The 23,035-nt window shown below is 38.2% G+C and overlaps 1 protein-coding gene across 1 annotated transcript in view; it reads left to right on the top strand.

Annotated features, from left to right (window-relative positions):
• Positions 1-21,765: 21,765 nt before the first annotated feature.
• The window catches only part of foxo6b (forkhead box O6 b), a 57,275-nt gene continuing 56,005 nt past the window's right edge, over positions 21,766-23,035 (top strand). The window contains exon 1 of the mRNA XM_059350596.1: positions 21,766-22,966. Within this exon, the coding sequence (XP_059206579.1) occupies positions 22,469-22,966 (498 nt within the window). The 5' untranslated portion in view covers positions 21,766-22,468. The remainder of the gene's footprint in view (positions 22,967-23,035) is intronic.

The following is a 23,035-nucleotide window of genomic DNA, read 5'->3' as shown; positions in this document are numbered from 1 at the left end:
CTAACACGGTGAGCTGTCATCAGGATAGAAGCGTTGCTAAACAATTTGTATCCATGGCAACGTGTACATCCAAACAGCCGGGAACTTATTAGTTTATTTGAACATTTTGGCCATTTAAAAATCTTGTTCAGCATTCAATTGTTGTAAAAGACGGAGTTGGCTATTAAATTTTTCCCCCTGTAATAACATACTTTTTTTTTTAGCGGTAACAGTTTATTTTTAGATACACCCATCCTCGCATCTCTTGACTCCAAATATGGTCTTTCTTTTAAGTGGAAACAATCATACTGGTATTTTTTTTTGTCTCTATTGTCTGCTATTATTTTATCTCTCCTAATGCATTGTTTGTGAGTGAATTTAGCAAATTATTTGGGACAAAATCATTTTAACATGTAAATGCAATTTAATGTAATGCAGTTTTTAAATGCGATTAAAATGCGTCAATTTTTTTAACACATTAATTTTTGTGTAATTGATTAATGTTAATTAACGTGTTAAAGTCCTGGCCCTAATAAATACATGAATATAATCCATGGCCCTGGTTGTTCTTTTTCATTTATTTTCCTGGGACCAGTATAACTGGAACCACACAAACCCCAGCAGGTTAGACTTCACCATGTCGTTCATGGCGTCTACATGGATCCACATTCTTAGGGAAAAACCCGAGACCCAAAGCAGCACCGCACCAGGGGAGCTGAAGGCAGGGGAGGATGAAGAGCTGAAAGGCCTGCTGGGATTGCCTGAAGAGCCAGAGAAACGTCTTTGTCTGCTGCTGTTGGTTCTCAGCAGGGTGTTAAAAAAAGTCTGGATTGAAAGACAGCCAAAACTCCTGAATGAGAGCAGCTTCAAACTCTAGACGCTTTTGCAAAAGAAAAAGTGCATTTCTTGGGATCTGACAAAGCTGAAGATTGACAGCTGTAGAGGCATTAATAATTTATAGCAAGTGCTGGTTTTCATTTTAGACAAAAGAAGGTAGTCCCAGAAAACAAAATCCAAAGTCCAACAAATAAGAATACACAGTTTGGTTTTAAGAAACTGAATGTGAATTCAGGCTTTTAGGACAACCTGAATATTATTTTCTGCCTCTGTCTCATATTGTTCCGTAACGAGAACCCCTGCCTCAAAATATGAGCCATAGGTGGATTGTACAAACAGTTTATTACAACCAATATTTGCATTCATTGTTAGGCGGCGATGTCTATAGTAAATATAATGGGAGCAAAGGAGGAAGTCAGGTCACTCAGTATAAAGAGCGACAAAGTCCATACAAGAAGTAGGTAGACCAAACAATCACAGGCCTTTGACCCAGGAGACTGCTGTTTATGTCCCATTTGAAAACAGAAGTGATGACTTATTTTAACTTATGTAAGTAAGCTACCTTCGATACTATACACTGTAAAAAAATGTCTGTAGATTTTACAGTGAAAAACTGCTAAACCATGACAGTAAAAGACCGTAAGATGATAAATGTGTTAATTCAATTTCAGTAACAATAAAAAACAATGTAAATGTATATATATCAGTGTGTGTGTGTGTGTGTGTGTGTCTAGGGCATATCTCTCTGACCGTTAGTCAGACTGACCTCAGATTTCGTATGTTGCTTGTGCATGGCATGAAGGTGTGCATCCTCGATTTTGAAGATTCTTTAATTCATTTTTCAAGTTTCCAACCGGGCGTCTTTTCGGGGAGCTCCGCCCCATTGTGTGATAGGCCTACACCTGGTCAATAACATAGCTCACTCTGGATTTCCACCCTGACTCATCTCATCTGGAAGTCTATTTAGCCTACCTATCTTTAGCAGTTTAAAAGTGTTTTATGGAGTTGCAGACGCTGTAATGGTCTGCATGTAATGTGCAAATTCTGTAATTAGCTATCAGGTGTTCAACTCCCTGTGGTTTCCTGCTAAAAGCACACAATATATGAAACACAATAGTTATCAATCTACACATTTATCTCATGCGTTGGGAGTTAGACTGGGCTTGTCATTTATACCATTGTTTATATTAAACCTCTGAAGTCCAGGAGATTTTGATTCAAATTTGTCTACTTCCTATGCATTAATTTCTGTCTCTGTTTAGCATCTTTCAGTCTGTCCTTACATCACATGCATGGCTCCTTTTTCTCGACATAAACTTGGCTATCAGTCAGATTTTTCATTTTATTTTAATTAACAAAGTATAAAGCTGCCAGGAACCCAAAATACAAACAAAAAACACAGGTTTCTATGGAAATGTACCTTTTTTATTTTTTATTTTTTACTATTTATATACACAAAAACAGTAGAAAAAAATAATAAATAATAAAACTACAAAACAGTCTATTTGCATGTAAATTAAAAATAGTAATACTTTTCATTGTAGAAAGAAAATTCCCATTTTAAAAATGGTCTAGAAACATAAATTGCACACTGTGAAAGCTCCTATGATGCACTTTCAACTGGCTTTCTCAGCTTGTCTACATATCGTATATAAATAAAGTTATTACTGTAAATAAAATGTGTATTTTCAATAAATAGATGGACTCCAGAGGGTTAAAAAATGATTATTGCAGCCTTAATATCAGTGGTGGAAAAAGTCATCAGATCCCTTACTTATTCCTGCATTCAAAACTTACTTCAGTAAAAGTACAAAAGAACAAGCATCAAAATGAGCTTAAAGTATCAAAATTAAAAAAAAAAAAAATGCACCAAAAGATGTCAAATCACTTTAAATTGACCATGTTTTTATGTTAATTTTCGACCTGAAAAGTAACTAAAGCTGTCAGCTAAATGTAGTGGAGTGAAAGGGTAATATTTGACTCACAGTTCCTCAAAATTGTACTTAAGTACAGTACCTGTGTAAATGTACTTGGCTACATTCCACCACTGTGCCACCAATATTTACTTTCAACAATACACAATCAGATTAAGATTTGCAATACAGCTCTCTGTCTTTTTCTCACGTGGCTGGTAACTTTATGATGACTCCAATCATAGATTCATGAAGATTGACCACTCTCCTGGAGGTGCTAACAAATACTCTTACTGTAAGCTGTGCTGCCCTACAAAACTGCAGTAACTACATTTTTGGTCGAAATTGATGTCTGTTTTATCTTGTAACAAAGTTTTAGATTTCAATTTTGCTTTATTTCAGAGAAATAATGTCGTAAAAGTTGCAGTAACTACAAAATCCAACTCAAATCCAAAGCAGACCGCAGTAATTGCACTTACCACGTTATGATTTGGATAAATATATTACATTTTTACATAAAACCAAAGCAGACTGCAGTAAGTAGACAGTGTTCAAGTTTATTTGAAAGGGAAATTATTATCTAGATAGTGATGAAGTAAAAAAGTGAGATAAAATGATATTTAGACTAAAATATACCATTAATTTATAATATTAAGTCTAAAATACACATCTTTGAATAGAGTTTTTAAACACTTTTAAATACACTTATAAGAAAAACAATTTTAAAATGTTTATTTACTGATAACAAAATATAAAAGCTGAAAGAAGACAACAACATTGCAGTTACTCCACTCTGTTTATCATTACTATTAGAACCTTTTACAAACCAGAGTGCAGCATTTTTGGGGTCAGAGGTCAAATTAATCATCATGATTTTTGAGCATAAAAATTACATCATCAATACGTAATATGTAGAAATAAGTGTCATATAACCCATTTGGCTGTCCAGTTAAAACAACTTTAAAGCAGTTTTTTCTCAGTTTCACCCATGCCGTAGTTACTGTAGTTAGACTTTGTAGGGCAGTATGGCCTACTGCTTGGCCTACTACTGAGACTAAAAAAGTTTAGTCTTTAAAGTTCTGTTATTCTTTCTATCTCATATAAACAAAAATCCTCACCAACTTCTGTATGAATCCTTCTTTGTGAATAATATTTGGTCAGCAGCTGATTTACTCATAAAAATAGGAAGAAAATGTCACCAGCCAGGAAAGGAGTAGCAGGCATACCTGTAATAGACTGTGACAAGGCTGTGAACTGTGGGTGAGGACTGACTTCAAAGGACCTCAATAAAGAAACCAGGATTTGTGACAGTAAAATCAATGTTATTTTTTCTCCCTTTTTCTATTTTTACACCAGAATGTGGCTTCTAGGCAAGTGCCATTGTCAGATATTCATGAAACGCTAAGAGTGAGAGGGCTTTAATTGATATGACTGTTATTAGAATCCATCTATGCCAGATATTTGTATAATAAACTATAATCCATACCTCTCACTTGGCTGTGTGTGAAATGATGTGGAGGAGGATTAGCGGGTCCCTGGAGAAATCTCCCACTGAGCTTACTTTACTTTCATGTATTCACTTTTGTCTGCATGCTGCTAACGCTCCTATGGTATAAAAAAAGAGAAGAAAAAACCCTTGAGAGTGCTAATTAAGTGATTTTTTTAGCAAACTGATTTTGATAGCATGTCCCTGGCACATGCTAAATGTGTCATTTCCTCCCCATGTTGATGATGATATTCTCTGAAGATTCTGAGCACCTATCTGTTCTTTCTTTTTGAATTGTGTCCTGATTGGTGACAGGCATTGCGTTTGAAATGGCTCCGCTTGTCTTTTTCGGATGCAGTATGGAGTTTTTTCTTTTTATTGCTTTATTTTTCACATTACTGCTGTACTGTGCTCTCTTAACAGCCATTAATAATTGTCCCGAACCACATAATGAAGTGTCTCTGTGCCTGACAATATGCTGCCTGCTGCTAAACAAGACTCCAGACACCCTTCAGCAGCAAAGCATGCAAGCTTAAAATGATGTTGTTTTTCCACCAGAGGGCAACATGTGTACTGTAATCCACAAGCAGCCCTTATGTCTCATCACTCCACACTCCTCTACATGTGAATCCCTTCTTTCTTTACACTTTTTTTTTTGTAGTACAAAATCATGCAATTAACAGTCTCTTTTGGAGATAGAAATGTGATTTATTCTAATGGAAATCCCTATTAGACTATGTGGCATTCACCTATAAGAGAAATTTAAAAACTAAAGCTGCGTTTCACTTCAAATATCCACATAATATGACTCCTGCAGCAACATTATCTGTTTTTTTGTCAAGAGGAAGCTGTAATATGTATTTTGCATGCATTAACTAAAATAAAAATGTATATTTTGGCTGTGAAAAAAGCACACATTACATAGCTTCCACCTTTAGGGGTCTCTCGAGCTCTGTGCAGGCCCTGCTGTCTAGCCAGTACAGATAAATGGCACCTCGTTAATCAAATCTGCATGAGTGCGCTCAGGTTGCCATGGCAATAATTATCAGAGCTGCCTAATTAACTTTCTCAATTGCTTAATGATATACGACCCTCTGAACTCCCTCGTTTTTTTTCTCTCTAATCCAAGTTGTTGTGTTTTTATTCCTCCATTTTCACTCCCCAGTGTTAGCCCGTGACCGCCAAGATAATAGAAATTATAGAGAAATTAAATTCAGCACCACATCATTTCCTCTCGGCCCACCCCAGCCGGGCTGGAGTGAACGGAGGGGGGGGTGTCAAACTTCACATGCAGCACAAGAACACAGTACTGAATGCTGACGCATGTAGCCGACGTGTGTCTGGCCTGTACAGTGTGTGACTCGCATACTTTGTCTCCGGCGGTGACCTCGTGTGACAGCTGACTGAAGGTTGGGAGCAGCGGTCCTGTCGTCCCTGATCAGCCAGGCGAAACTCTTGAGATACAGCGAGACAGGGGGAATGGTACCTGGTGACACCCACCCTGCCAGCCTCTGTCACAGCCGGCCTCCCCTACTGTCTACTGCCTTCCTCTCCAGCCTCCTGTCAGCCTGCGGCCCCCTCGCCGGATGAAATCCACACCAATCCCAACTCCTTGTCCCTTAGTTTTTTATATCTTTTAGCCACAAATTTAGAAGTTATGCGTAAAAAGTAGAGGGCCAAAGCTAGATACTGTCCAACTGGTGCCTTTCTACAATGATGGATGCATTTGTTACCTTGCAATGAATTAACACATGGAAACTGAGGAAGAAACATTAAACCATTTGTCTTTTTTGGGTCATTATTTTTAATAATTGTGTGTCTTTTTTGGGTCATTTTGTGTCTTTTTTTAATTATTGTTTGTCTTCTTTAGGGGGTCATTTTGTGTCTTTTTCTGTCATTTTGTGTCTTTTTGTGTTTTTTTTTTTTTTCGATCATTTTGTGCCTTTTTTAAATAATTTTGTGTCTTTTTTGGGTCATTTTGTGTCTTTTTTGTCATTTTGTGTCTTTTTAGAGTCATTTTGTGTCTTTTGGGGTCATTTTGTATCTTTTTTAAATAATTTTGTGTATTTTTTGGTAATTCTGTGTATTTTTTTTGGTCATTTTGTGTCTTTTTGTTCATTTTGTGTCTTTTTTAGTAATTTTGTCTTTTTTTGGTCATTTTGATACTGCCTTCAGCAGCCCCCAGGTAATTTGAGTTTGAGACCCCTGCATTAAACTGTGTAGTTCAGTGGTTCTCAAATGGGGGTACATGAAGGCACTCCAGGGGGTACGTGAGATTTTAAAATATACATTTAAAAAGTAGCATCCATGCAAACACCCTTTAAAAATAATGATATAATAAATATTTTATTAAAATATAGGTAAATTCATAAAATGAATTTTATATTCAGTAGGCTATTCAATTTAATTCTCCTAAAAACCCAGAGTCCCCCCCATACCAGGATGGTTGGACCCAACCTGTCATATGCCACCTGGCATCACCTGTCAATCACTTGAAAACTCAAAGATGGAGTAGCAGTTATAGTTTTAAAGGGTTATATGCTCACTGTTTTTACTACATTAGTTTCAATCACTACATTTTAGTGATGAGAAATATTTGCGATACATTTAGTCATGGGTTATTAACATTTAAAATGTTTGAAATAGTTTTTGTTTCTTTTCAAATGTTTGAATTTTGTATGCGTTTATCAGTTCCAAAGTTTAATAAATCAGACACTGGTGGCACAGCGCTCTGTTTTTAAGTCTTTTTTTTCTTCTTCTTCTTTTTTTTTTTTTTTTTACCAAAAATGCCCTTTGCCCTGGTTATGGGGTACTTGGCTGAAAAGAATATTTCACAGGGGGAACATCACTGAAAAAAGGTTGAGAACCACTGCTGTAGTTTATAAACCTAAAAATGCTCCAATATGTGTCTTGTAAATACCTCACAGATTGTCAGAAAAATATGCCACAGTTTGCATCCCATCTTCTCCTAAATGTCAGCCTGAGACTGTCTTCTTTAAATCATGGCCACAATCCTCCCATAACCTTTTTTTAGTTCCCTAAATTTAACCAAACCTTTGAAGTTGACACATTATGAAAAAAATCTTTTTTTCAGTGCTTGTGTGCTCATGCAAGCCTGTTTCCTGAAAATGATGCCGTCTAAAATATAAATATCACAGAGTGCAATCATTTGCTAATCCTAATCCGAAAAACTGTACAAAGACAATATACTTATATTCAAAATGAAACATTTTTGTGTAAAAAAACACTCTGAACTCTGAATTTGATGCATTCTGTTTGTATTTTGTAACGCCCCATTTTTAAAAAAATTATTGTGGGTTGTACAGAAAACATGGGATTCAACATGCCGCTCCGATTTGGTTAAACTTCTTATGTCACATGGAGGCTCATTAGAATATACACTGTAAAAAATGATTGTAGAAATTACAGTAAAACACTGTCAAATTGAATCAGAAATAAGGTGTAAAATGTAAAATTGTATATTACCATAGTAGACACTTAATTACTGTAAATCAATGAATAGTACAAAACTTAAACTGAAAAACATTTTTTTTTAAATGTTTGTAAAATCAATGGAGAAATACCATAATGTAACAAAAAAACATGATTATTCAGTCTAAATAACAGTTTTTATTGATATTTACATTTAAATTTACAGTGGAAAACCCACTCACTGTATTTTTTATGGTGAAGTTCTGGCAACCAAAGCTGCCGGTATTTTACCACAAATTAAACGGAGCAGTACACTTTTTACAGTGTACTGCTCCCCATCTGAGTATCTCCAACCACAGCAAACTACTTTTGCAAAGGTTTGCCATATTTGCATTGCAAGCCAATCAGAGCAGACTGGGCTTTTTAAAGAGACAGGCGTTAAACGGAGCATTTCAGACAGAGAGGTAACACAGGTAAATATTATAATAAAGCATGGAAACATGTTCTGATCAAAACCCAAAATACAATGATGGACCTGATAATGAGCAAAATATTTCTCCTTTACTTTGAAGCAATTTAGTATCACCCTTTTATAAAACTGGAGGACTTGCAAGACCCAAAAAAAAGAAAAAATCAAAATGGAAGCAAAAGAAACAGAGGGATCTTAACTTTAAATACCTATTGCGAGTCACTCGACCTAATTCTTTTTCCCATAATGAAACTGTCATGCATCTGTCATTAGACCCTTCCTGCCTGATAATACCCGTACATTTCCCGTTTGTAACAAAGATGTATGCTGCCATCCATTGAACTCCAAAGTTGGAAAAAATGGCCTCAGAGATGACCACCCACACAATCAACTGTTTTAATCTATTAATAAATATAATTAAGGCCTTTTAAGACCTTTGTAACACCCTTTCCACATGAAAAAGTTCAACAGCAATATGCTATGGGCTGTGGTTCACACCAAGGTTATAATAGTTTTGGATTTTTCATTAGTTTTTGTTTTATATTGAAATTCAGTTAGTTTTCATTTGTTTTTAGAGTGAGTTTGCTAGTTTTATTTAGTTTTTATCTTTTGGAAAATTCTTAGTTTTAGTTTAGTTTTTATTAGTTTTAGTGTTAGTTTGAGTTTTTTTGTAATGGGGTATTTTTTAGGTGCCAGATTAAAAAAAAGTCACAATAAATGTTTCCTTTATTTCCCTTGTCTGATCCATCTCAGCTCCAATAAGTTTATTAAGTGATAAAACCAGAAAGATTAAATAGATTTCATATCAACCAAAAAGGTTTTATGTATGAAAAAATTTGACAAAGACGAAAACTAAGGACATTTTCACTATAATTTGTTAATTTTAGTTAGTTTTGTAACCACAAAATACAGTTTCAGTTAGTTATCGATTTTTAAAAAAACTATCGTTTTTCTTTCAGTTAACGAAACTGTTTCTTCAATTCTAGTTTTCGTTATTCGTTAGTTTTCCTTAACTATAATAACCTTAGTTCACACTATTACACTCTGAACTTGCACAATTTTTCATTGTTGAAAGTTCCACAGTTTCTCCTCTCTAATGCCACTGTGGTACTTGATGTTGATCCTCACTAGATGCTCTTGCAGCTCAGAGACTTGCCATACAAACACCAGTCTGCTGGGCGTCTATGTTTTCCTGAGCAGATGTACTGGGACACATTTAGATCAGATTATCGGCTTCTGACTTGCAGTGGATTGCAGCATTTGTTAAATGTCTGAAGACCAAGCAGGCATAACCCTGATAGCATCAAAATTACATCATCAGAATCAAGAACATACATTAGCTTTTAAACCAACAAGGAAAATAAGTCGTTAATGTGCTCTGAAAAATCTAAATTTGGACAACCACAAATCCATAAAAACTGGGCACAGTCCCTGTGTTGATGGAGATCAGAGCAGAACAGCTCCTAAACCACGAGGTTACTTTCTGTACTTGCATTTCCAAAGTCAAGAATGAGCCTTTAACCCTCTGGAGTCTCCAAAAGCGGCAAAGCATGGCTTCTTCATCACATCCAGACGTAAAAACAGGGCAGACCAAAAAAAGACACAAAAAGATTCAAAATGACAGAAAGTGACCCAAAAAGACACAAAATGACCAAAAAAGACACAAAATGACCAAAAAAGACACAAAATAACTAAAAAAAGACACAACAACAGACACAAAATGACCAAAAAAGACACAAAATGACCAAAAAAAGACAGAAAATAACTAAAAAAAGACACAACAACAGACACAAAATGACCAAAAAAGACACAAATGACCAAAAAAGACACAAAATGACATACAAAGACAAAATAGCCCAAGACTCCATATAGTTAACCTCAGTGTGATGTGTCATTTAGGTTGGAGGACATGTTGGTAGAACCCCAGTTTTGTACGTGTTGCTCCTCTCCGTGAACCCTCCGTTGTGACGGTCGTGCAGAGGCCATGTTGCGCTGAAACACGACCGGCCAGACCCACGCCTGAGTTCTGGGATCAGTGCTGGGTTAGCAGACCGCAAGGCCTGGAAGAGTTCATGTGATTAACTTTCTGCAACCACCATCAGGAAGCTTTATAGGACTGGGTCAAATCAAGCTTTGGCAAAAAAATCCTTATAGTGCGGTTACCACCAATGTCTGCCATATGTCTGGCACCACCCGCTGACACAGTGTGATATCATTCCCCTTTTTATTTCCAACATAACCTAATTTTAAAAAAACCTAACCTTCATCCTTTACCTTTTTTTTCTCACAAGACCTACCTGTGCTTTAATTGTACCTGCTTGCTTTTGTTGCTTTAAAGCCAGTGGGGAAAAGTGGCAGGGGAAAGATTATCTTTGTAACACCTCTGCACTGCATCACTGTGTATTTTTTTTCCTCTTGTGAGTGGATTTCATGGTTGAGAGTGCAATTTGAAATAGGATTAACGGTAGGTGTCGGGTAGTGTTAGCTAAACCTCTTTATGTCAGGTACAGCAGAGAGAAGTCTGTCACTGCGTCTGCCTGAACCCTTTCACCATTCAACATTGTTTGAGGGGGATTCTTTAAATATTACTAAAACTCTATTTGTATTCATCAAAGAGCTGCAAGGCAGGCAGGCAGGCGCAACACAGTGTTGTGGTTTCTACCTATAAAAGGCAGAAGAAAGAATACACGCGTGCAGTATTAGACAACCTCCGCATGTACTGCCAATATGGGAGCAAAATGCAGCCTTTTGTTTTTTTGAGGAAAAAAACCCCATCTCTTTTTAGTCTAAGTGCCTCGGTGACATTGGGAGGCCACATGGTTGGCTGCGGCCCAGACCCACAGAGAGGATGCATTCCTGGGATGGCCATTGGCAGTGTACGGGGCTGAGATGCCCAACCCTCCGCTCCCACAGTTTCCGCACACAGCAGTGAGTCCCGCTGGAAAACAACAGTTTCGGCAGTCTTATGTAACTGGGGTTGGTTGTAAAGAAAAGGGAGGGCTGGAGGGAAGGATTATGGACCGATGAGAGAGAGAAAAAAAGAGGGAAGGTTGTTTAAGGCTGAGCATTGAAACAAAGTACTGAGTACTGTAATAGACTTGCCCAAAGCTACTTTATAGCCGAACCCAATGATTCCCAACCAGGTGCTACTGAGGACAAACACAATGCAGGTTCTCATTTTAAAAGCACCACAGTAGGCGATGTCAGCCATTAGTGCTTTTTCACTTCAAAGATGAAAAGCAGCTCAAGTCATTAATTAGCATGTGTCCAACCAAAGAAAAAGCAACATGTTTTAGCTGTATTAGGCTTTGTCAGGGCTCATTAGTGCTTGTAGCTAAAATGCATTCTTAAGGCTTAAAGCTGCACTGATCAGTATTTTCATATTAACAACGGATGAAATGACTGTGTGTAGTGGAAAAAGGGTCACTAGGATTAAAAAACATGACTTTGGGGAGCGTGTCTATGTTCCCCGGGTCCTATGTTCCCCTCTTTGTATGAGACTGGGGAACATAGGACCCTTTTCCCCCGCTTTTCCCAAAAAGGGTCCTATGTTCCCCTCTTTGTATGAGACTGGGGGACATAGGCTTAACTGTAACTGTACACGTGGTTTCCACCGCTGATCGTAAACAAACCGGCATCGCTTACTGTGCACAGAGTGTCCGGTGCTCATCGCTTACTGTGCACAGAGTGTCCGGTGCTTGTTGTAAACAAACAGAGGTCGCTAAGTGAACACATGTTGCTGCTGCACACACATACTGTACTGCTACAGAGTCTATGTTCCCCGGACCCTATGTTCCCCTCTTTGTATGAGACTTGGGAACATAGGACCCTTTTTCCCCGCTTTTCCCAAAAAGGGTCCTATATTTCCATGTCTGTTACTTTTTCCACCATTACTGCCAAATTCCATGGCAAATAGGCCTAACCCTAACCCTAACCCTATTTAAAAAGCCAAAAAACGAACTGCAAAGTAACCAGAAAGTAGTTGCTGTGCAAATTTTAGTTTTGGGCATTTTTCTAAAGAAAGGGTCCTATGCTCCCCGGTCTGTATAACTACAGGTGAACATAGGACCCTTTTTTTTTTAGAAAAAAGGTCCTATGTTCCTCATTTTTTTCCAAAAAAGGGTCCTATATTCCCCGGGGGAACATAGGTCCCAGGGAACATAGGGATGACCCCCAACTTTGCAGTTCCCCATTACTCCTCAACATGTTTAAATAACTGTTTTGGCTATATGGCTGACAACTTTACTATTTTTGCTTCTTTCTCACATTCTTGTTAACCTTGTTTCCAGCAGCAGCAAGCACTGTTTTCAGCAAAAATGCTCAACCCAATATATATATATATATATATATATATATATATATATATATATATATATATATATATATATATATATGACACCACAAACACAAAATAGGTATAATAGCTATCCTGGACCTGTGTATTAGGTGTAGAGAGGTGACAGTGACCTTCTTTCAATGTGTTTGGGAATGTGATAAAGTAAAAGGGTTCTGGAGAATATATTGGGCATATATCATTATCATATATCATTGAATCCAAACAACATACACCTGAAAGATATTGTTGCCTTAACTTTGTTTACTGCTTGGAAAAAGGGATATCTCACTCTCTTTGAAGAAGACTGGTGAACCAAAGTTCATTAACTGGATTAAAGAATTGTCCATAACTCTACCACTGGATAAGATTACTTACTTATTAGAAGTAAACAATTGCGCTTTGAAAACAGTGGGGATTCTTTTATTCAATGTATAGAGAATCTTGATCAAAGTCATGTGAAATGTGAATGTGGCGGCTGAGGGGTATGTGTAAATTTTCCTTCGCAGTTGTCTGAACTATTTTAACTTCTCCAGAAACAGAACTTAAAATTAATGCTCAGGATGTGCATGCTGGAGGTGAAACTAGGCAACTTGCTTCTAATACATTTACAATATCAAGTTTGTAAGTCAATAATATGTTGTGTTTTCAGTGTAAACTGCTGCCCCATGTGGCCAAACACTGCTTGAAAGTATAATTTCAGTTTATGAAATCCCAGGTTTTGGTTCCATTGATTAAGCAGCACCTCATACCGACTCATGTTTACATGTATTGTTGGGCAGCTCCCTCTAGTGGCTGTAGTAATTGTGACAGAAGCAAAGCCAGTGAAACCAAAGCCCCTTTCATAGTGCCATTTCACACCGGGACATTTACAGCTCTGTAACGTCTCGCCTCCACTATGAACGCTCCCGAAGCAGGATGCCAGGATCAAGTGATCCCACAAATTCTCCACCTCCAGAGGTAGTCACAGAGGCGGAAAATTGGTGGGACTGTTGGAAGCGGGACCACTATGAACGGGCCATCGGGGCGAATTGGGATATTTATTGTTGCGCGCAACGTCTAACACACACCTCCCACTTGGTCCGACAGTCATTGAATCACAGTTCAGCTGCACAACAACTGCGGCAGCGTCGCTAACTGTACACAGCGTCTGCTGCTTATTGAAAACAAACCAGCATGCTGACTGTACACGTGTTGACCACCACTGATCGTAAACAAACCGGCATCGCTTACTTTGCACAGAGTGTCCGGTGCTTGTTGTAAACGAACAGAGGTCGCTAAGTGAACACATGTTGCTGCAGCATATACTGTACTGCTACATAGGGAGCGTGTCTATGTTCCCCAGATTCTATGTTGCCTTCTTTGTATGAGACTGGGGAACATAGGTAAACATTTCCCCGCTTTTCCCAAAAAGGGTCCTATGTTCCCCAGTCTGTTACTTTTTCCACCATTACTGCCAAATTCAATGGTAAATAGGCCTATGTAGGCCTACGGGCTGTTTGACGTGCATATGCAAATAGGCCTAGATGAGTAAAGATTAGGTCAGGGGTGGCAAACCTGCAGGTCTGGTATGAATTGCTTCAGTGGAACGTAGGACCCTTTTTGGGAAAAATGGGGAACATAGGACCCGGGGAACATAGGGATGACCCCCAACTTTGCAGTTCCCCATAACTCCTCAACATGTTTTAGCTCACTGTTTTGGTTATATGGTTGACAACTTTACTATTTTTGCTTCATTCTCACATTCTTGTTAACTTTGTTTCCAGCAGCAGCAAGCACTGTTATCAGCAAAAATGCTCAACCCAATATATTTATGTGACACCAGAAAAACTAAAGAGGTATAGTAGCTATCCTGGACCTGTGTATTAGGTGTAGAGAGGGGACAGTGACCTTCTTTCAATGTGTTTGGCAATGTGATAAAGTAAAAGAGTTCTGGAGAATATATTGGGCATATATCAAACATTGACCCCCTACAGAGCTAACTGCGTAGCCTACTAGCACAGTGCTACTGCACAGCTCTGTTGCAGCTCTGTTGCACGTCACTATTTTCTCGGGATCACTATGAATGTCCTAAGGCGAGAAGCCAGCACAGACCTTTCTGGCAATATAATGGGACATTTGCGGGACCGCACAATGAAAGGGGCTCAAAAGTCACATTACACTAACAGAACAATGTATTTTTATTGCCTCAGCCTAACCAAACTGTGACAATTTAATATTATACAAACTACCTAAGTGTTATGTTTAGCATGAGGACGTGTTGATGTCCTTCTACCAGCAGGGACACTAATCGAAAAACTCCTGTACGTCATTCTAGAGGTTAAGGACAAACAACCGTATATGGTTTGGAGAACTTGTTGTGATTATGATAACACTGTGCTCACCAAAGTAATTGCTGAGATGTGGGAGCATTGTAATATTGCTGAAAAGTCAAATGGTTTAAGAAACATGATTTATGGCCAATACTGCAACTAAACTAAAAAAGTTTTAACAAACCAAAGATTTTTACAAGCTGGTTCTGGTTAAAGCACTGCAATATCTTGACAGATTTATTTCCTTTGTGTTGGTAGGGCCATGGTTGAAACTTTGCTTTATGATTAAATGCAGTGAAACAGGTGAGTCAAAATCTCAGGGTGCCACCATCTCTTTCCTTCTGTTTTGGCTCATTATGAGCAGAGCAGAGCACATCCCAACGTTCCTGATTGGAGGCGGTGGCAGCAGTCAGTGTTACTCAACAGTTGAAAGCCTCAGGGTTTCCCAAGGCAGGGAGTGGCATCCCCCTCCGCCAGTAAACACATCAATAATCCTGCAGGTTGACTGACTGGCTCACTGGATAAGGCATGAAAATGAAGGAGGAAGACCTGTGGAGAAGAGGCAATTAGTGCTCACTCTAAGGTGTACGGGGCCTTGGAATGGTTAGTGATGTTGTGTTAAATAGGAGGGTAAACCCTGAGTCCCAGTTGGTGATCAGCCTAATGCAAACAGCTGCCAAGACAAGAGAAAAATCCATTACTTTCACAGAAAAGAGTCAACTTTTTCTCCACTATGAACCCCTTTTTATGTACAGTAAGTTTCATAAACCCAAAATATAGGTATGAATCTGAAAATTAGCATATATGGTTTCCTTGAAAATTAGTTTGTGTCTCTGTGTTCTGTAGCAGGTTATTATAATTAACGAAAACTAATGAAATAAGAAAAACTAGAATTGAAAAAACATTTTCATTAACTGAAATAAAAATACAAAAGAGTTTTTTAAAAAAACGATAACTAACTGAAACCGTATTTTGTGGTTACAAAACTAACTAAAACTAAGTAGAATTATAGTGAAAATGTCCTTCTTTTTTCGTCTTTGTCACCTTTTTTCATACATAAACCTTTTTGGTTGATATGAAATCTATTTCATCTATCCGGTTTCATGATTTAATAAACTTATTGGGGCTGAGATGGATCAGACAACTAAATAAAGGAAGCATTTATTATGACTTTTTTAATTGTGCACCCAACAAATACCCTATAACAAAAAAAATTAATACAACTAACACTAAAACTAACAAAAACTAAACAAAAACAAAGCATTTTCCCCAAAATAAAAACTAATTAAAACAAGCAAACTCACTCTAAAACCTAATTAAAACTAACTGAATTTGAAAACAAAAAAATCACAACAAAATTAAAACTAAAACGAATGAAAAATTCAAAACTATTATAACCTTGGTCTGGAAAGTTTTTAGCCTCACTTTAGCACAACAACTATAAGCAGTGTGAGCGTTTAAAATATGTCCCCTAACAACTCCAAAGAGTCCCTTCTCGTGCAATGTAGAAATAGAAACGTGAAAACAAGACATTGTGGTTTATGCATTTCACAACAAGTCTCCATACCTAAATGACAAAGTAGGCCAGTGCCTTACAAAACAACCCACATGAAGATTTAGTGATCTGCCACCTCTAAGGTTAAAGCTGCATTACAGTAATTGATTTTGGCCACTTGGGGACTGTTGAATAGGGTTAGAATTTGGGTTGGCTATAAACACAACAATGACATATTATCACCACATAAAACTGTTGAGCTGGAGGCAAATCCTTGCCTGTAAGAGTCTCAGACACAGAACAACATTAGCATTCATTTGGAGTGATGTTTCTGGCCACCTGACGGTAAGTTTGTCTGGTAACAGTTTTGTGTTTGTCAGATAGTGTACAGTCTTCCATAGGCGTCTTACTGAAGACGGCTGGAAACAAGGTTAGAAGAGGTGATAGTGAATCAAAAAGTGAGCTTAAAAGATACACAAGTAAATAACACAGCTTTATATATATAAATATATATATATATATATATATATATATATATATATATGGAAAAAAAAAAAAAATAAAATAAAAATATATATATATATATATATATATATATATATATATATATCCTTTATTTAACCAAAAAGCTCTTTTCCAAGAGAGACCTGGCCAAGAAAGCAGCATAAAAAGAGACAAGTTACAACATTTTACCCATTTAGGCCTAAAATGCCTGGAAAAACTGCCTGGAAAACCTCTGGTTTCAGCCTCTGTTGCAGATAGAAATGAAATTCAAACAGTATTTGAGAGCTTATAGCTGTTATATCTGAGCTCACTCCGCTATAGTCGTCTTCGGCCATGATTTCAAAGTTCTGGAAAAGTCCCATGTTGCATTGCGACACTCCCACGTGTATTCTGATGCATTTCATTGGCCAAGAGACCGAAAATAGGTGGAAAAAACTACAAATACTACCAAATGACGTATCCGATTTCCCGGCTTTAATGGTAGAATAACACAACAGCGCCCCCGGTTTTAATGGTAGAAATGTGGTAATGCTTTCCCGCCTTAAATGGGTTAAACACAGTGATCATAAACAATTAAATACAAATAAATACATATACAGCCATCACAACAACACTGAAGGAGCCTCAGTAGATATTTATAAGGAGCAGTCACACCGACCAAGGGAAATGATTTCTTTATCCTTTAGAATCGATTTTAACTCACCGATTGTGATCAACTCAGACAATTTCAATCCCTTTTGCAAATTATTCCATGATAAAGGAATATGATAAATAAACTAAAAGCTTTCTTCAGTTCTCACTCTTGGCTCCAGCATCTGTACAATGATTTGCGAGCGTAAACCATGTTGAGTTTGGTTTCGACACATGTATGTACACAGGTAGGAGGGAAGCAGCCCAAGAATACATTTATAGATAAAAACTAACCAATGAGAGCCTGCGAACATACAAGTCCTAAAGTGTGTGTAATCTGTTTTTTGCTGTGGTGGGTTATTTACCTTTCACTACATCACTTGTTTGTTAGTCATTTTGGGGCTTTTTGTGTCTTTTTGTGTCTTTTTTGTGTCTCTTTTAGTTATTTTGTGTCTTTTTTGCCATTTTGTGTCTTTTTTAGTTATTTTGTGTCCTTTTTTTGGCCATTTTGTGTCTTTTTTCTTTAAGTAATTTTGTATCCTTTTGGTAATTTTGTCTCTTTTTTTTACTCATTTTGTGTCTTTTTGTCCAGAGGGGTTAAATGGGACACCCTAAAGTGTGTGTAAACTGTTTTTTGCTGTGGTGGGTTATTTACCTCCCACTATATCACTTCATTTGGGCATCAGTGGACTTTGAGATCAATAAGAAGAGGCAGCTTGAGGGAGGTGGCAGTGACAGTCAATATGCATATCATCAATATTTGATACTGAGAAAACAGAGGGACAATGGATAAACATGAATCTCACACAAATCCAGTTGGCAGAATCAGTTAATCTGACAAATAATAGCTGAGAATGAAACACTGATGTAAAAATATGTTTTTTGGAAGAGCTGAATGTTCAGACTCCTCTCATATTTTGCACAAACGGACACATTATCTGTGACAAATCCACTCCCCCTGTGTGAAAACATGTAATTCTCTGTCTGCCTTGTATCGTGTCCAGCCGTGTGACTCATGTTTCTCATGTTTACGCTGCGGCGATACATCACCTAGCCGTGATGACGAGGACTTTGCTGTAAGCCACAGCTGAACACCCTATATCCACCCTGCTGGCACGCACTCAGTGTTTTCATTCCATATGATAGGAGTCACACCACATTCCTGTTACAACTTCTCTGCGGCACATAAAAATCTCCTCTCAAAACCGCAGAGCCATGTGTTTTGAATTTTCCCTCTGTTTGTTCCCATTTACAGCATCTCTCTCCACTTTTTCTCTCTCTCTCTCTCACACACATACACTTGCAGACAAACACTGAACGCTCTCCCTCTTCATGTTGATAGGCCCATTTAGTCCTCATGAAAGCATTCCATTTAGGTGCATTTGAGGTTATGGTTGTCACTGACAACCGGCTGTCAAAGAGTGGCAGCCTCTATCAGTGTTGGGGGTTTCCACAGCAGCTTACAACACACAGAGCAGCTATTGATGAAGCCTGCTTTATGGACTCAGACCCACCGAAGGCTATGGTGTGTGACAAAGACAGTGAGGGGAGTTGGTAGTTTGATTCTTTCACCGAACAAACGGAAAGAATCACCCCAAGTGATAATCAGTCTTATTGGATTTCATTATAATGAACATGTTGAGTCAAGTAAGGGAGCCAGCATAATGTAAGATCTTTAACTCTATGGAGTCTTGGGCTATTTTGTCCATTTTTGAATTCTTTTCATGTTGTTTTTGTGTGTTTTTTTTTGTCATTTTGTGTCTGTTGTTGTTTCTTTTTTTTGTCATTTTGTGTCTTCTGTGGTTTTGTTTGGTCATTCTGTCTTCTCATTTTGTGTGTTTTTAAAGTCATTTTGTATCTTTTTTGGTCATTTTGTGTCTTTTTTTGTAATTTTGTGTCTTTTTGTTGGTAATTTTGTGTTTTTTTTTGTCGTTTTGTTCATTTTGTGTCTTTTTTTGTTCATTTTGTGTCTTTTTTAAGTCATTTTGTATCTTTTTGTGTCTTTTTTGGTCTTTTTGTGTCTTTTTTTAGTCATTTTGTGTCTTTTTGGTCATTGTGTGTCTTTTTTTAGTCATTTTATGTCTTTTTTAGTCCTTTAGCATAAAATGTGATTTTGAATCTTTTTCTTACTTTCAAAACACTATCATGCACAATAAAACATTTTAAATGTTGCAAATGTGAACAAAGGTTGCAAATATAACACATAAGAGGTTATATTTGACCTTCTCTCTAGTTTTACTTGGTATATCATCATCAAACTGAAACTGGCCTCATGGAGTTTACAGCCAGAACTTTAGAGGTAAATTTACAGTAGGGCTCCACGCTGCTTTGTTTCCTAGTCTTGATGTCATGAAGAAGTCATGATTTGGAGCTTTTGGAGACTCCAGAGGGTAAAGAGGGGAAAAACACTTAAATGTACAGATAAACATGTTAAAATGCAAATGGTAATAGTACAAACCTAAAAAGCAAGTATAGAGAATTTTGACGGACGAAACATGTACATAGACCGGGAAGAAAGCAGGACCGTAGCGTTGCATTGCCATTGAAGGAACTTTCTCAGGTTTTAACAGAATGAACAATGTCTAAATTAAGTTCCTTAATCGTAGTTCCAATGCACAACGTTATGGTTCATTTAGGGAGGGAGATGAGGTGGAAAGCGATGTTGCATGTGACTTTCATGCAGTAGACCAGAGTTTGTATCCCTTCACAGAGTTAATAATTAACAGTTGCCTTTTACTTTCTGTCACCATGTTTTATTTCTAACCTCAACTAGGTGTTTTACATTCCTTATCCTACTTTCTCTGCCATAAAACTGTATTGTCTTTTCAAGTGACTTCCACCCACTGACTTATTTTGCTTACGTAACTTACGTGACAAGATGACTTATTTTTTCACCCAAACCATGATATTTTACTAAACCTAACCAGGTAGTTTTGTTTCAAAACAACAAGTAAACCACAAGTTTGAAACTAAATCTGTGACCCTGGAGAAAATATAATTCCCTCGAAATCAAGAATGCAATGATTGTAAGGGAACATCATTTTTATGAGACAAGTTGAACACTAACCAGACATTAACCATACTTTATTCGCCACAGTCACAGTATTAATGTTCAATATACAGAATAAATAAGGTTGCTCAGTGCAGCTATTGGAGAAAGCAATATTTTTTATGTGACATTGGACGAAAAACAAATAAACAAAACAAATAACTTCAATGAGTTTTTCCAGAATTGCCCAATTTCTATTTTCTTGTAAATAAAAACATACACATTGATGGTATTTTATCAGCAGGTTCCTTTTACTTAAATTTGACCGCTATTAGGCCAACTAAATTATATACAAATAAAGACCATTTCTACCCCACAACTCTATCTCTGAGTTTGGAGGAGACTCTGAAACAGCAGTTACACTTTACAGAAAATTGAATACTGAAACTGAATAAATCCAATACAAAGAAAAAAAGAAAAACCCCAATTTAGGTAATGGGGCGCGTTGGAACTCGTGACCTCAGTATTTTTCAAATCCTGGCTACCGGGAAGTATTAATTACTTATATACATAGATTTACTTGCAACAGCACAAGGCGTCTTACCTATGGATTACATTAGAAAATACATAAATCTTGACCAAAGGTCATTATGAATTATAAAAGCTGCAAATCAAGGCTTCATCCCATGTTGCTGCCGGCCGCGTTATTAATCTAAACTATAGAAACCTGTGTAACCTTCATTAGGATTTACACATTGAAAGTATAGATTCTTGCCTTTGGGGTTAAAAAAAACCGAACAGAAATCGAATTTCAAACATAGAGTGACACGTTTCTGTGAAGTGGTTGGATATATTGCTAATTATTATGGTTATTTAATACCAAAAACAAAATCAATATTTATGTTTAATCAGTTTTAAAACGCATATGATTGTCACATGTGAGAAAAGGGATCCAAACATAAATAATAAACTGCAAATGTGTAATGAAATGTGCCTGGATACTGTATATAAATGACTGCCTTTTGAAATTGTATTGTTGGGAATATCACCCCCACCACACACACACACACACACACACGCACGCGCGCGCGCACACACACACACACACACACACACACACACACACACACACACCCTCCTCCTCCTCTGGAAACCTGTTCTGGAGGGAGTGACTTGATCCAGGCGGCGTCCAATTATATGGAAGCAGCACTTATTCCACTTTATTCCAGGCTACAGTTAAGTGGCTTGAAGCCTTCAGAGACACACAGGCTTGTAGTATAAAGGCAGAGCAATAGGCAGAGAGACGGTACCCATGTGACATGTGAACGGAAAGCCAAAGACAAAGGTAGAAATATCTACTACAGCAAGTGAATCGTCTGGCGGCGTGCAGAGGAGACACAGAGGATGCTCCAAATCAAATCCATGAGGGCTTTTTTTTCTCGTCTGGAAATTCACGGCTTCATATAAATGATTCATGAGAGCCTGTTTCTATTTCTAAGGGAGTAATTGCGCTCGCAGTGAGTTTGTGCTGAAGCCGGTCACCAACCAATCTGCAGAAAGACGCCAGTAAAAAAGCTGGAATCAGCCAGGAGAACATTTTTTAAAAGTCAGTTAATTTGTGGAGTTTGATCATTGCTTTTTTTTTTTTTTAAACCTGCACTGGACCTCATCTGTCAAAAGGATCAACTGTTGCTGCAGCCGGAGCGAGCAGAGACATTCTCCAAGTGTGTCTGGCTTTCATAATGGATGTTTGACCGTCACTTGGTCCTGCATGCAGCCACACAGCCGGTGTTGTGCAATTAACATGGAAGAGAGACTGATACTGTTGTTGATGCCTCGGATACACCTTCATCTGTCCTGATGTGATGCCACATTGTTGCACTGAGGAGAATGATAATATCCCACACCGCTGCCGGCTTTTTCATACTGGTTCATCATCTGTGTGTGTGAAACAATACATTTCCTCTTCTTTCTTTGTATAAAGGGACCAGTTTGGGGCATTTTAACTCACTGGCACACGTCAACATTGACAGGCTTTTTGTTATAGTGACCTTGCCCGATTTTGACATCCATTCAGCGGGAGATCATCATGCTGATGATGATGAAGAACAGCGGCATGGATGCGCATCAGGTTGATATCGATTCGGAATTTGAGCCTCACAGTCGCTCGCGGTCGTGCACCTGGCCGCTGCCGTGTCCGGAGGATTTCCCCGGGGGAGAAGAGGCGAGCCGAGGTCTGGCCCTGGCATCGGTCAAAGTGGAGCAGTACAACGTGCCCGCGTGCCGGGCCGAGAGAAAAGGCGGCGCACCAGCGGAGATCAAGCACCCAGCCGGCGCCCCGGCCCCGGTGGTGGCCGCTCCTGCCTGCATGTCCGGGGCTGCGCTCGACGTGGCCGGCCAGCTGCGCAAAGCCAAGTCCTCCCGGCGGAACGCGTGGGGAAACCTGTCTTATGCAGACCTCATTACCCGTGCCATCGAGAGCACCCCGGAGAAGAGACTCACCCTGTCCCAAATTTATGACTGGATGGTTCGCTTTGTTCCCTATTTCAAGGATAAAGGCGACAGCAACAGTTCAGCCGGATGGAAGGTAGGCCACATGAAAGAATTTTCTGACACCACATGGTGATGGTTTTAGAGGGAAACTGCACTATATTTA

The sequence above is a fragment of the Centropristis striata genome, chromosome 14 (assembly GCF_030273125.1).
Source record: "Centropristis striata isolate RG_2023a ecotype Rhode Island chromosome 14, C.striata_1.0, whole genome shotgun sequence".
Lineage (NCBI taxonomy): Eukaryota > Metazoa > Chordata > Actinopteri > Perciformes > Serranidae > Centropristis > Centropristis striata.
This window is presented reverse-complemented; position numbering and strand designations above follow the sequence as displayed.